Raw genomic sequence first — 12,762 nt, 5'->3', positions numbered from 1 at the left:
TAGCAGAAACCACTAGTCCAATCAGATGCACTTGTGTCAGACCTGCTTGCTAGGAATGACTTAAGAAAGTGCTGAAAGCAGGCCCACAAGGAGCAGGAGTTACACTGAATTTGGGAGGATACTCTGGAAAAGTCAAAAAGCTCAAGCTAGGCTCTAATGCTATTCCCACCAAAGCTAAAGCTGTCAGATTATTAGAAGAATAAGGAGTTTCCAGTAAAAGAAGTTAAGATTAAAAAGAGCAATCTTTTCCAGAAGAAAAAACTGTAAGTCCAGCATCCTCATACGTTGCCGCTTTAATAGCACTATCATTCCTTAAAACTACTGCTGTAGGTTTTTTTCTTACTGCTTTGGTGGCTGGTAGTGTCTAGATGTCTCTAGATTTAGTTACCCTGGTTATACCTAGTAAGTGATTTTGAATATATCAGGCAATAGCTGTGTGCGATAAAACACAAGCTGTATCTGGCTGGCTGTTGTCTTCTCTGAAGCTGCTAGTTGTCAGGATGCAACATCCTCTGTGCTGCCCAGCAAGACTGGACGGTGAAACAAAATAAGAGTGTTTTCCCTCTCATCCCTGAAGTCTTTCAAACCAGCATCTCAATTTGTTTACCCAAGTTTGCCCACACATCCTTATGTGCATGCAAGAGCTGGATACAAGCATCCCAGCTGAGCTCTAAAATCACGTGGTGACTTGATAAGGGAGATAAGTATCCACAAGCTTTTAGAAGTACTGAATTAGGAATAGCAAAACTTTCCAAAACAAGTATTATTTTAAATGCATCTCACATTGCAGCATCTGCTTTTCCCTGCAGTTGTGAACATGCTTTCTCCCTGTCCCCAGCAGCTGTGACCTACAGTGACAGGTACATAGGACTTTGTGTGAAGTTACGGGTAACCTAACTACTGTTTCAGTTACCAGACTGACCTGAATCCTTTACTAACCCATCAGTTCTCTTGCCCATCTCTGCTTGCTCAAAACTGCAGTTGCAAGTCCAGTCCTTGCTGGAGCCTCTGACAACTGCCACAAGCTGGTGGTGAATGATCTGGGTGCTATCTAGCTCCTGCAGTGCCTTCCTGCAGGTAAAGGTGCATATTGCAATCCTCTCCCTTACTTGCTGGCAAATGACTAAACATCCAGGACTAAACCTTGATCGTCCTACTCGGTTCTTGGCCATCAGAGCAGCTGGGTTTATTTTTGCTTCCCTGGCCTCTGTGATGGTAGGCTGGGCTCAGTCCTGGACTCCTGAATGGTGTAGTGCCTGTGCTCCCAGCCTGCCAGCTGAAACCTTGGCTTTCCTCTCTCTTGCTGGCCCTAATGGGATCTCTGGGTCCTCTCCTTCCCACAACATGAGTGAGGCAGTGAGGTGACATTAAATACTGGAACAGCAGATAAAAGGCCGTTACTATATTTATTGAGTGTTACAGATAAGCAATCCACTCTGCTGTCAGTGTCTAGAGAAACAGCAAATAAAGTATACATGCCCCTTGCTTTGATGTGATGAAATCTCCAGAGGACATTTACTTCAGTGGCATTTGCAGTGCAGCTGTAGCTGAGTTTTTCAGTGGAAAATGTAAGATATTCATGTCTTTATGCACTGCTTTAAAAATATCGCTATGGCTGATTCTTGTATGCTGGATGATTCTGTGGTCTGAAAGCTGGTTTTTTTCCCAAAATGTTATTAAAATCATCTTAACCGTTTTTGTTGGAAGGGGAAAAATTAATAGTTATTTTGTGGTTTCATATACAACATTAAAACAACAGTCTGGTTTTCATTTAAACCAATAAAAGTATGGAAATTCAAAATGAAGCTTCTCTTCATGTCCTTAGATCAACTTGTTGGCCTTGCTAAAACGCATAATGGATGAAGCAGGGGAAAAACCTCAGTCTTACAACTCGCAGCATTGTTTTCGCATACAGTTCAGCTTTTTTGTTGCTGGATTTCAAACTTGACGTCACTTTATTGCCTGTCTTCTCAGGCTGTAAAAACTTCCTCAGTTTTGTAAATTTGCAGCAGTTTAGAATCCAATGAACCACAGACATTATTTTTAAAAAACATAAGCAATAATTAAGCAAATTGGTTAGCAAACATACATCAGTGATTGAATTAATACACTTTTTAATTTTGAACTATAAACCTGACTGTTTGGGACAATGAGTATTAGTCATTTCTTGTTTATGGTATGGTCAGAAAGAGACCAGAGGCACTGGCACAGCTGCAGCACGGGAAACCCCGTCCGGCCCCAAGGAAACAGCCCGTCCCTGTGCGAGCAGGGCGTCCTGGGACAGGGCCCTGAGCAGTGGGGGATCCCCATCCCTGGGGATGGCTCGACTCGCCGGGACTCGGCCCTCAGCTACCTGCTGCAGCTGCCTCAAGCCTGAACCTGTCCGTGAGTCCAATGCGCTTGCGTGTGGTGTGGCTAGCATCGCAGTGCTGCCCCTCTGTTTTCACCCTGCAGGTTCCTTTCCAGCTCTGCCCTCCCCCCAAGGACAGGGCAGGACTGAATCTGGAGAAACTCCTCAACGTTGCTGGGGTTCACTTCTCGCCGGTGAGCAGCCTGCCACTGTCCCCGAAACACCTGCAAGCACTGGGCAGTATAACCGGGTGTCCTTAGCCTATGTGTTATTCCATCTCCCCAAGGCTTTGAAAAGCGAAGCTGTTCCTTCCCTCGTTGCTGTGAACGAGCCATCCTAGGTGTTTACAGCTCTTTGATCTGTTAAGTCACAGCTCCGTCACTTCTGGCTGGTGCCCACACCCTCAAAGCTGCCTGCCCTCCCTCTTCTCCCCTCTCCTGGGAGGGAGGTTGCTCAGCTGGGCTCGTTGCCTGCCTTCATCTGCTTTCCCCAGCATCCCCTGGCCAAGCTCCATGTGTGTGTGTATACTTAAAGCTGATAAAATTGTAACTTATCTTTGATTACCACACTGCTGTTCAGCATCCGTCCCCAATGACCCCTAACACCTTCTGGAACTTTATAGCTTGTGAGGACAGGTCCATAAAGCGATGTTAAGTCTTAAACGAGGTACTTCAGAGCCAAGTGGCTGGCTCGGCTTTGGCAACACTTAACGTTGTGAAGGTTGTACCTGCTGAAGCACTCCATGGAATAAACCATTTGCCTGAGCAAATTTAAACCCCCTGGTCCCTTCCCTGCAGCAGACCACATGTGCTGCGAAGCAGAGGCAGGGTACGGGCTTAGGCGGCTTGGCGCCTACAGCCCCCAAGCTGGGCAGTTCATTTCTATCTCAGACACATTCCCACAGCACAGAGGTTTCTGCATGCTGAGCTTTGCCGGGGGAATTTGCTTCACAGGCTGGAGGAGGTCTTGTTTATTTTTTTTTTCCCAAGGGGAAATGAGTTGTCTAAGTAACCTGGACAAAGAGTAGTGTTTTAGATGAGACGTTACAGCTTCACATTTATTTTCTTGTTTATAGGACTTTTATATTCTTTCGAAGCACAGCAAGAATGTGTAAGAATTGTGATTATTTATCATAGCTGTAAGAAGCGGGCCTGCTGGTGATGGACATCTCAAAACCCAGCTGTACAGAGCCCTCACCTGAAAGGGGATGGGGGATTTCTGGACAAGATCTGTCCCCTCTGCCATGTGGCATGTGCTTAGCAGCAGCTCTGTTCCCTGTCTGGGCTCTTGCGGTCTGCCAGGAGGAACTGGGACAAGCACTGCTGAAATCGCTAACATCGCCATTCCGACTTGGCAGTAAAGAGCCCCCAAGACATTTCCCGGATGCTGGCACCATGTGCCTGCACTGTTAAATTCACGGCTTGAGCGGGAAGTTAGCACAGGCCAGGGAACATTTCCAGTGGGACGGGATGTGCGAGGTCCTCTCGTGCTGGCATTCTTTCCTCCGGGGCAGTCGTCCAGCCTGCTCTGCGTCCCTGCTTAATCCACTCCCTTCCCCTCCTCATCGCAGGCTTTGTCAAGCAGTGGTGCCACGCCATGAAATCTTCTGGTCCTGGGGGCTGCAGAAGCTGGAGAGAAGCTGTGGAAGAGGGGAAGAATGGAGGAGGAAGGAGATGGCAGCCTACAGGAGACTCGCGGAGCTGGGGTAGTCCTGCCAGTGCCCTGGTCAACGCAAAATCTTTGAATGGCATGAAAAGCTGGGATGAAAGCCAGCACCTCGCCACAGGCCGGGGTGGCCGCCCTGCCAGGCTGCTCTGGAGGTTTGGCATGGAGCCCTGTGCACCCAGGAGCCCTGGGCCCCAGGGGAGCAGCCTGGCCCGGAGGAAGGCAGAGCGAGCCTGGGCAGGGTGCTTTGCACACTGTGGCTTTCGGAACGGGCTGGCCGGGTGGCACACACACAGACAGGGGGTCTGTACCACGTCTGGAGTCCTGGGATGAGATGAGAGCCACCAGTTCCTCAGCTGGGACATGCTCAGGGTGAAGCAAGAAGAAATGACCTTGAAGAGCAGCTCTTGCAACCACCACTCTCTGGTTTTCTCTGGAGCATGTACGAGGTTGTTCTTCCATAGAGAGCATGTATGTGTGCTGCAGAAGCCCGTTCAAGGCAGTAGCATACCAACAGCATTCTCCATGCTAAACTGTTAATGGGTCTTGGTCACAGACCAGTGGTATAACAAATGGGAACCCTACCATCCCACAACTTACATGGAGGCAGCTTTGCCAAGGGAAGGTGACAGCAGAGGTTGAGGAGTCTTTGACCCAAGGCTTAGAGGAGTTCCTGAGGTCCATGGATCCTCCTTGGAAAGATCTAGGTGCAGGGGTGAGGTGAGAGGCAGCTTGGCCCCCTCAACACCTTCTCAGAGGGGACATGGGACTGGAGAGGGAAGGGGAGCTTCTTCAAACCCCATTGTGCTCAGCCAGTCCTACCCTCCTGGGCAGGCCTATCCTATGGCTTCCTCTGTCAGGCAGCTCCACCACTGCCACCCCTAGTGCCAGACACCTTATTTCTCTTCCTTTCCTCTCCCGAGCTTTCATGGTCGATCAGTGTTTCTTTCTGCCCCCTGCATTTCTCTGTTCCCCAGCATATTTATGTTAAAATTTGTACAGGTTTTTCTTCAGGGCTTTTCAAGGTTTATTTCTGATGGCATTTGAGATGGAATCTGACTTGTGATCCTCTGGTGTGCTGGTGATTAGGTAAGGCTGGTGTGGGTGTGGAGGTCATGGTGGAGTGGGGGAGACCAGCCAGGAACCTCGGTTAGGAGAGCACTCTGTACGTGAGGTCACTGTTTCAGGGGAGGAGACAGAAAGCAGCCTCTGAAATCAGTCGTCTTCATGACATGCAGAGTGTTGTGGTTTAACCCCAGCCAGCAACTAAGCACCACGCAGCTGCTCACTCACTCCCCGCCCCGACCCAGTGGGATGGGGGAGAAAATCGGGAAAAGAAGTAAAACTCGTGGGTTGAGATAAGAACGGTTTAATAGAACAGAAAAGAAGAAACTGATAATGATAATGATAACACTAATAAAATGACAACAGTAATAATAAAAGGATTGGAATGTACAAATGATGTGCAGTGCAGTTGCTCACCACCCCGCCGATCGACACCCAGCTAGTCCCCGAGCGGCGATTCCCCCCACCCCACTCCCCCCAGTTTATATACTAGATGTGACATCACATGGTATGGAATACCCCTTTGGCCAGTTTGGGTCAGCTGCCCTGGCTGTGTCCTGGGCCAAGTTCTTGTGCCCCTCCAGCTTTCTTGCTGGCTGGGCTTGAGAAGCTGAAAAATCTTTGACTTTAGACTAAACACTACTGAGCAACAACTGAAAACATCAGTGTTATCAACGTTCTTCGCATACTGAACTCAAAACATAGCACCATACCAGCTACTAGGAAGACAATTAACTCTATCCCAGCTGAAACCACGACAAGAGGAATAGAGTAGAGAGACATCATGGAAAAAATACGCAACTAGAGAAACAATGGGATGGGGCAGATACCTGTGAGTAGCATGGTGGGTTTTCAGGTGAGAGATTGTGACTGCAGACCATGCATCCTCCCGTAGAAGGCACCTGTCTGTGAAGAATGGAGTCGATATCTTTGGTGAACCTTCCCTGGTGGTTCACTAAGGCTTCTGAGATATAGTAGGCTTCATGGCTTTACTTATTGAGTCTCTCACAGGACACTGAATAGGGACATGAATTGTGCCCCTGTACATTTTGGGAGGCCGCATGGAAACGTTGCCAGAATGGACCAGTCATGTCAAGGAGTTTGGACTTGGCACCTGTAGACTTGCACAGCTGAAATGGTCACCCACAGGTTGGTAAGAGGTATGGTGACACCAGCCCTCCCCTTCACCAGGATTGGCTCAGGAATCACACTCTCCCCTGCTCAATGTCCTCTGCATGTAAATAGACTCCAAACACAGGCAGCCTTGATGCTGTTTGAGAAGGGAGTGTGCCAGTAGCTGTGGTGGGAATGGACATTGATGCAGACCAGTGGTATGTAGGCTTTACAGGTTTAGTGGCAGTTGTTGCAAGGACTTCTCAGCACAACCGAATGTGCTCTCAAGCATGCATCCTGCTGGAAAACACTCTGCCAGTGCTACTGGACTCCTGCCCCTGGCCAGCACTGTGTGACTCAGGAGTGCATGCATCTTGGCACCATGCACGGAGGTTTGATTTATAGCCCTGGTTCCTAGAGTTTAGCCTTGGCACAGCAGTGAATATCAGTTCCCAGGGAGAGAGTGTGTGTTGGTGGACTGATTGTGTGATGAAGCCATCCTGGTTGCAAGTTCTGAGGAGCAGCATTAGTCATGACAGCAAGGTCAGTCATGCCAACGTTCTTCTTTCAAGCACATTAATTGCAGTCACATGGAGGTGGCTTTGGCATGGTTAAGGTATGCAGAATCACCCAGTCCCACCAACTCCAGCTGGAGGCACCAGGATGGGGGTCTCCACCCTAACACTTCTTCCAGCAGGTCCAACACCGCAGCTGCAGCAAGTTGTTTGGGGCTGTGTCCAGGTGAGTCGGGGCAGTCCCCGGGAATGGAGTCCCCCTTTAGTGGACCACATTAGTGACCCTGCACAGGGGTTGTTGTCTCCCTTGTACTGGGGGGCACAACAAACTGCACAGTATGTCCAGACGTGGCCTCACTTGAGGGGGGCAATACCTTCCCTTGACGTGCTGGATGCTCTCACACCAGGCTGGTTGGCCTTCATTGCTGTGACTGCTGGCCAGCTTGGTACACACGAGTCTGCAGATGCCTCTCACCTACAAAGCCTTGCGTGGAGAGCTGCCCCCTCCAGCCCATCCCAGCCTGCCCCACACATGGGGCTGGTCTGTCCTGGTGCAGGACTTCTGCTGAAGTCCTTCTGAAGATACCACTCAGCACCTGGCCTGCTCCCTGTGGGAAGTGCCATGGTGGATAGCGACATCAGCTGCTCCTTTCTTCATACAAGATGTTCATCATGGCAGCTGAATTTTGCATAAAATGAAGCACTTTGGTTGGTGTTCTTTTACCTCTCAATATCAAATCTCCAAACAAGCCCAACAGAGTGTGCAGTTTCACATACAAGTGGGAGACTGCTGTGATTTTGTCTTTGCATGTCCTGCTCCAGCTCACAGAAGCATTGGCCGTCCATTCAGTAGTAGGAAGAGAGACGTGATGGCTAACTCCACAATTAGTCAGACTGTTGTATTTCTCTTTGGCATGAAATAAAATAGTATTTGAATGCACAGTGGGGCTAATGCTACTTTGTGCAGCTTTTTATGAAGATTATAAAATTGAGGCAAAAAGCAGATCTTACTGTAATTAGAAGATAGAAGAGTTGATCGTAGCGAGGAATGGATTAATACTTGCTCTGAAATTTTCTAAACTGCTTTAAAATACCTTCAGCTGAAGGAGCTGAACCCTTTTGTGTGCTGAAGTGCAGAGGTTTCTTCATCCATTTGAATTGCAACATGGAAGTTGCAGGGCTATTTTCCCCAGAGATTCAGGAGTCCCTGTGTTCGTTTTGTTGATATGTGAAGTCATTTGGGTTTTTGCAGAGTCATACAATCATTTACTTGATGTGCTAGAGGCAACCCAAACCTCTTATTCCCATTTATTCACCCTTTGAGAAAACATTTGGAAAAAAGTCACCTGTCATTGAAGTTCCAAGTCAGAGGCAACTAGCAGAAAACTGGGAGATAAACCACCAACAGATGGGGGAGGGTTACGTGTGAAGGATGTACTCTACATAATGTGCCATTAAAACTTCATGAAGAGGTGTCCCAGAAAAAATATTACAAAGCACTAGGCTTAATATTAAATTCTTAGGTTTAGCGGTCTGGTCATTTTCAGGAAGGAATAATCAGCTTAACCACAGCATTCACATATTTAATGTTCTGAGAGAAGAGGGATTGTCTGATTTTTCTTTTTTTTTTTTTTCCACAGTAATTAATGAAAGTCAAAAGCAGCAACTGGAATCTGCGAGTTACTCCTCCCGCTACGCTCTGGGACTTTTTTATGAAGCCGGTACACAGATTGATGTCCCTTGGGCTGCACAGTACATCACCGATAATCCCTGCATACGCTTCATCTCCATCGATAATAAGAAACGCAATATAGGTCAGTGCTCCCATTATTTCCCTTAAACACAGTGACAATAGAGGGTGTAGGTCATGAGAAATGCTGTTTAATTGAGTGTTGCTATTCTGAACAGAGCAAGTATTTAACTCCAAGCTGCAGCGGATAGCATTTAATGTCACATTTGGCCTGTAATAAAATACACAATGAAAGTGGGAAGGTCCTCAGAAAATCACCACCCAGCACATGGTTTACGTTACTGCATTTATGAAACCAGTGTCAGGGGATTTGAGACATCAAAATGTTGCTATTCCAAGAAAGAGCTGGAGTTCCTTTGTTTAATCATTGATTCATACACATGCCAATTTATCTCCCATCATCCATTACTTTACAACTCCTGTTCTTTCCACTAAGCATGCTTGGAAGTAGTAATGAGTTATATAATTGAGGCTGTTCTAGTCTAATTCAGAGTTAGCCAGTGTGCTTTTATAATCATGGAAAATTCTTTAAATGGCTGCACATAGTATGGCTGCTTGGTAAAGCCTGGAGAATGTCCCATAAGGCAGACGTTTCTCATCTGTTTCTGGAAGATGGCAGTCGAGTAAGTATATGTTTTATTTATTAAATTTATTTCATATACTAAGAGTGTGTTGGCGTAGAATAGCTCAAGAAAAACCGCTAGCATTTGAGTTTAATCAAGTTCATTAGGAGCTGAAAACACTTCCTAATTCTGTTACTTGCTCACATTGTGACGATGACCACGTTTAACCACATCTGTGAAGTGGGGGTAAAAACCTACCCACCTTTGTGGTGACCTACAAAGCACTGTGACTCACTGTCAGAGAATAAGGAAGGATTTTCATAAGCAGCTGCTGCCTAATACGTAATTATTAAGTATTACCAAATTTGCTGCACTAAAACATGTTCAGATTTAGACCTGGGAGACTTCTGTTTCTAGTCTTCCTTGTTCAGTCGGGATTCATTGCTTCCTGCCTGCAGTCTGCAGACATTAGTGACGTTAGTACCTGCTGGGCAGGGCATTGAAAACCTTGCCTGTCACCCTTACATCTACACACCACCACCATGCTAGAAAACAGCCGTAAGGTTGGGCATGTCTTCCCTCTCTTACACTGTAAACATGCAATTTAATGTAATAAGCTATCACAAGGGAGTGTCACAGTATAACAGTGGCAGTGGTGGCCACGACCTCTGAAGATCTCTGCTCCAGCTCCCACTCCCAGCAGGCTGTGCTAACATAAGGTCAGGGCAGCCGTGCCTTGTCTAGCTGAGGTTTTAAAAAAAACCAGGATGGAGATCCCCCACATCACTGGTGACCTGTCCCAGGGCTGCACCTCCACTGGGGTAAGAAGTGTTTCTTTATCTGCAGTCTGAACTTCCCGAGGCTCAGCCTGAGGATGTTGCCTCCTGTTCCATTGTCTGCCTCTACCAATAAAAGTCACGGTCATTCAGGTTGGAAGGGACCACTGGAGGCTGGCTGGTCCTACCCCACACAAGGTTTGAATTTAGATCCAGCTGCAAAGTTAGATCATGTTGCTCAAGGCCCTAATGTGGTGTGATTTGCCACCTTTGCACTTCTGGCTTATATTCAATAGTGGATCCACCATAACCAGCAGGATCTTTTCAGAAAGGTCTGTTGCTCAGCCAAAGTGATGCATGGGATTGTCCTGTGTCAGACACGGGACCTTGCACTCCTCATTGTTGTGGTGATAGTACAGTTCAAGTCAGCTCTTCCAAATATGCCCTTCTTTGCACCAAAGCCAACTGGGTAGCAATGGCTCTTGAAGTGCTTCCAGAAACAGCAGTTTATGCTGGGAGCAAAGGAGTTGGAGAGATGAATCAACTCACCACTGTAGAAGCCCAATTTTGTTATTTGTCCTAAGAATTTAGCCTGTTGGCCTGAAAATAGGGAAAATAAAACAAAAGAATGGCTGAACTGGCCAAAACAAAGATGCATCCACCCTGATATGCTTCCTCCAGCAGGGACCAATAATGAATATGTAAAAAAAAGAGTGTAAGGAAAGCCAAATACAGAGTGGTGGTTTTTTTTCTCTGGCATTGTCTCCTTGTTACTGACAATGTGCAGCTGGAGATTTTCTTGTATCTAAGATTATATCACCATCGTTGTGTTTAATGGTAAGTACTTGATAGTTAATAGCACCTACTGGTATTGTCCATCCCATTTGCCTGATCTAGCTGTGCAGAAGAGGACACAGCCCAAGGGAGAAGTTCACCCATCCTTTCCTCACCTGTTTGCATATGTGGTCTCAAAGCACCAGCACTGAGAACAACAAATATGGAATTATAATGGAATTATCAAATAGCTAAGTATAGTGTCTTTGCTGTCTCCAAATGCAATTTAACCAGATAGTAAGCATATTATTTGGGGCATATTATTAACAAATACATAGAAATTACCAGAACATCAGTGTTGACACATACCTTTCTCACTGAAATTTCCCTCGTATTGTGGAAGAGATCTCTTTATATGAGCAAATTTTTCCAAGAAGAACAAATTGTGTACCTTCATAGGGCTGGAACAAGCTGGGGGCCAGCAAGTGAAGATGATTTGTCTCTGGTAGGGCCCTCCTTGTGACATATAAACAATCAACCAGCCGCCTTGACTGTGCTGTCTTTCCTGGTGAACTTGCATTTTGCAGATTTGCACTTTGTTCCAGGAAAAGTAGTACTAGGGAGAGAGCAGTACGTGTTAGCTGGAGCAGTATTTGTGGCTGCAAGCGCTCAAGCTGAGCACAGGAGTGTTGGAAAGCATGCCTGCATCATGTTCAGTAATGCTGACGTACAGAAGCATAAAAATCAAAAGTGGTCACCAAGCGATTCACTTTTCTTCAAACACATGCACAGCTCTGCTGATAATAGAGACACACACACACATACATAAAGACAACATGGGCAAGGGGGGCTGAAATTTATTTATGTATAGGGAGTACTGCAGCCAAACCACTTGAATATAAAGTTCCTTTGTTTGTTTTAGCACATATGCAAGTATTTTGCACTTGTATTTTTCCTTCCGTGCTTCTGACTGACCTCCAGAACATTTCAATGGGAGGCACGGCAGCACCTCACTGTCCCTTGTTTGCTGTTTTTTTGTGGTGCCAATGCTGATGTTTTAACACCATGCTCCACTCACTCATCGTTCTTCCCATTTGTTATGGATTTGTGTGGTGTGGGGGTTTTTTGGTAGCAGGGGAGGGGCCGCAGGGGTGGCTCCTGTGAGAAGCTGCTAGAAACTTCCCCGGCTCCAAGTTGGACCCGCCGCTGGCCCAGGCCGACCCAGTCAGTGATGGCAGTAGCGCCTCTGGGAGAACAGATTTAAGAAGGGGAACCAGTAGTGAGTAGGGGAATTGGAATGTGAGAGGAACCCCTCTGCAGATACCAGGGTCAGTGAGGAAGGAGGGGGAGGAGGTGCGCCGGAGGAGGGGATGCCCTGCAGCCCGTGGTGAGACGGCAGGCTGTGTCCCCCCCCTGCATCCCATGGAGGGGAGCGGGGGAGTGGAGGCCCCCGAAGATGGCCGGGACTCCATGGGAAAGCCCGCACTGGAGCAGTTTGTGACTGAAGATCGGCCTGTGGAAAGGACCCACGCCAAGGAAGTTTGTGAGGACCTGCAGCCCACGGAAAGGACTCACGTTGGAGAAGTTCATGGAGGACTGTCTCCCGTGGGAGGGACCCCATGGGGGAGCAGGGGATGAGTGAGGAGTCCTCCCCCTGAGGAGGAAGGAGTGGCAGAGACCAGGTATGAGGGACTGACCCCATCCCCTGTTCCCCTGCGCTGCTGGGGGGAGGAGGTGGAGAGAACTAGGAGTGGAGTTGAGCTGGGAAGGAGGGAGGGGTGGGGGGAAGCTGTTCTAAGGTTTGGTTTTACTTCCTAATGTCGTTGTTTTGTTTTGATTTGTAGTAAATTAAATTGATTTTGTTTCTTCCCCAAGTTGAGGCTGTCTTTTGCCCGTGACCGTAAGTGGTGAGTGATCCCTCACTGTCCTTGTCTCAACCCATGAGCCTGCCTTTATATCTTCTCCTCATCCCACCGTGGCCAGGGGCGGGGAGTGAGCGAGTGGCTGCGTGATGCTTTGTTACCAGCTGGGCTGAAACCACAACACCATTCTTATATTCTTTAACCTTGATTGATCATGATTCATCTGAAGAAGATGCTGGTGGCAATGAAAAAGTAAGCGTTCAGAGAGAGAAAGCAGAAATGCTCAGGCTAAGATTTATATTGGGTCCCCTGGGTGAAGCAGCTGAGAT

The 12,762-nt window shown here is 47.5% G+C and overlaps 1 protein-coding gene across 3 annotated transcripts in view; it reads left to right on the top strand.

The window, feature by feature from the left end:
• Positions 1 to 12,762, top strand: part of RNLS (renalase, FAD dependent amine oxidase) — an 81,560-nt gene that overhangs the window by 50,572 nt on the left and 18,226 nt on the right. For 2 of the 3 annotated variants that reach the window (XM_052799502.1, XM_052799503.1), the window contains exon 5: positions 8,349 to 8,522. In XM_052799502.1, the coding sequence (XP_052655462.1) occupies positions 8,349 to 8,522 (174 nt within the window). Of the gene's footprint in view, positions 1 to 3,920; positions 5,532 to 8,348; positions 8,523 to 12,762 lie in introns of those variants that run through there. The other variant, XM_052799504.1, reaches the window with a different exon arrangement.

Source organism: Harpia harpyja, chromosome 10 (genome assembly GCF_026419915.1).
Source record: "Harpia harpyja isolate bHarHar1 chromosome 10, bHarHar1 primary haplotype, whole genome shotgun sequence".
In the NCBI taxonomy this organism is placed as follows: Eukaryota; Metazoa; Chordata; class Aves; order Accipitriformes; family Accipitridae; genus Harpia; species Harpia harpyja.
The sequence above is the reverse complement of the archived record's forward strand: the minus strand, read 5'-3'. Positions and strand labels throughout refer to the sequence as shown.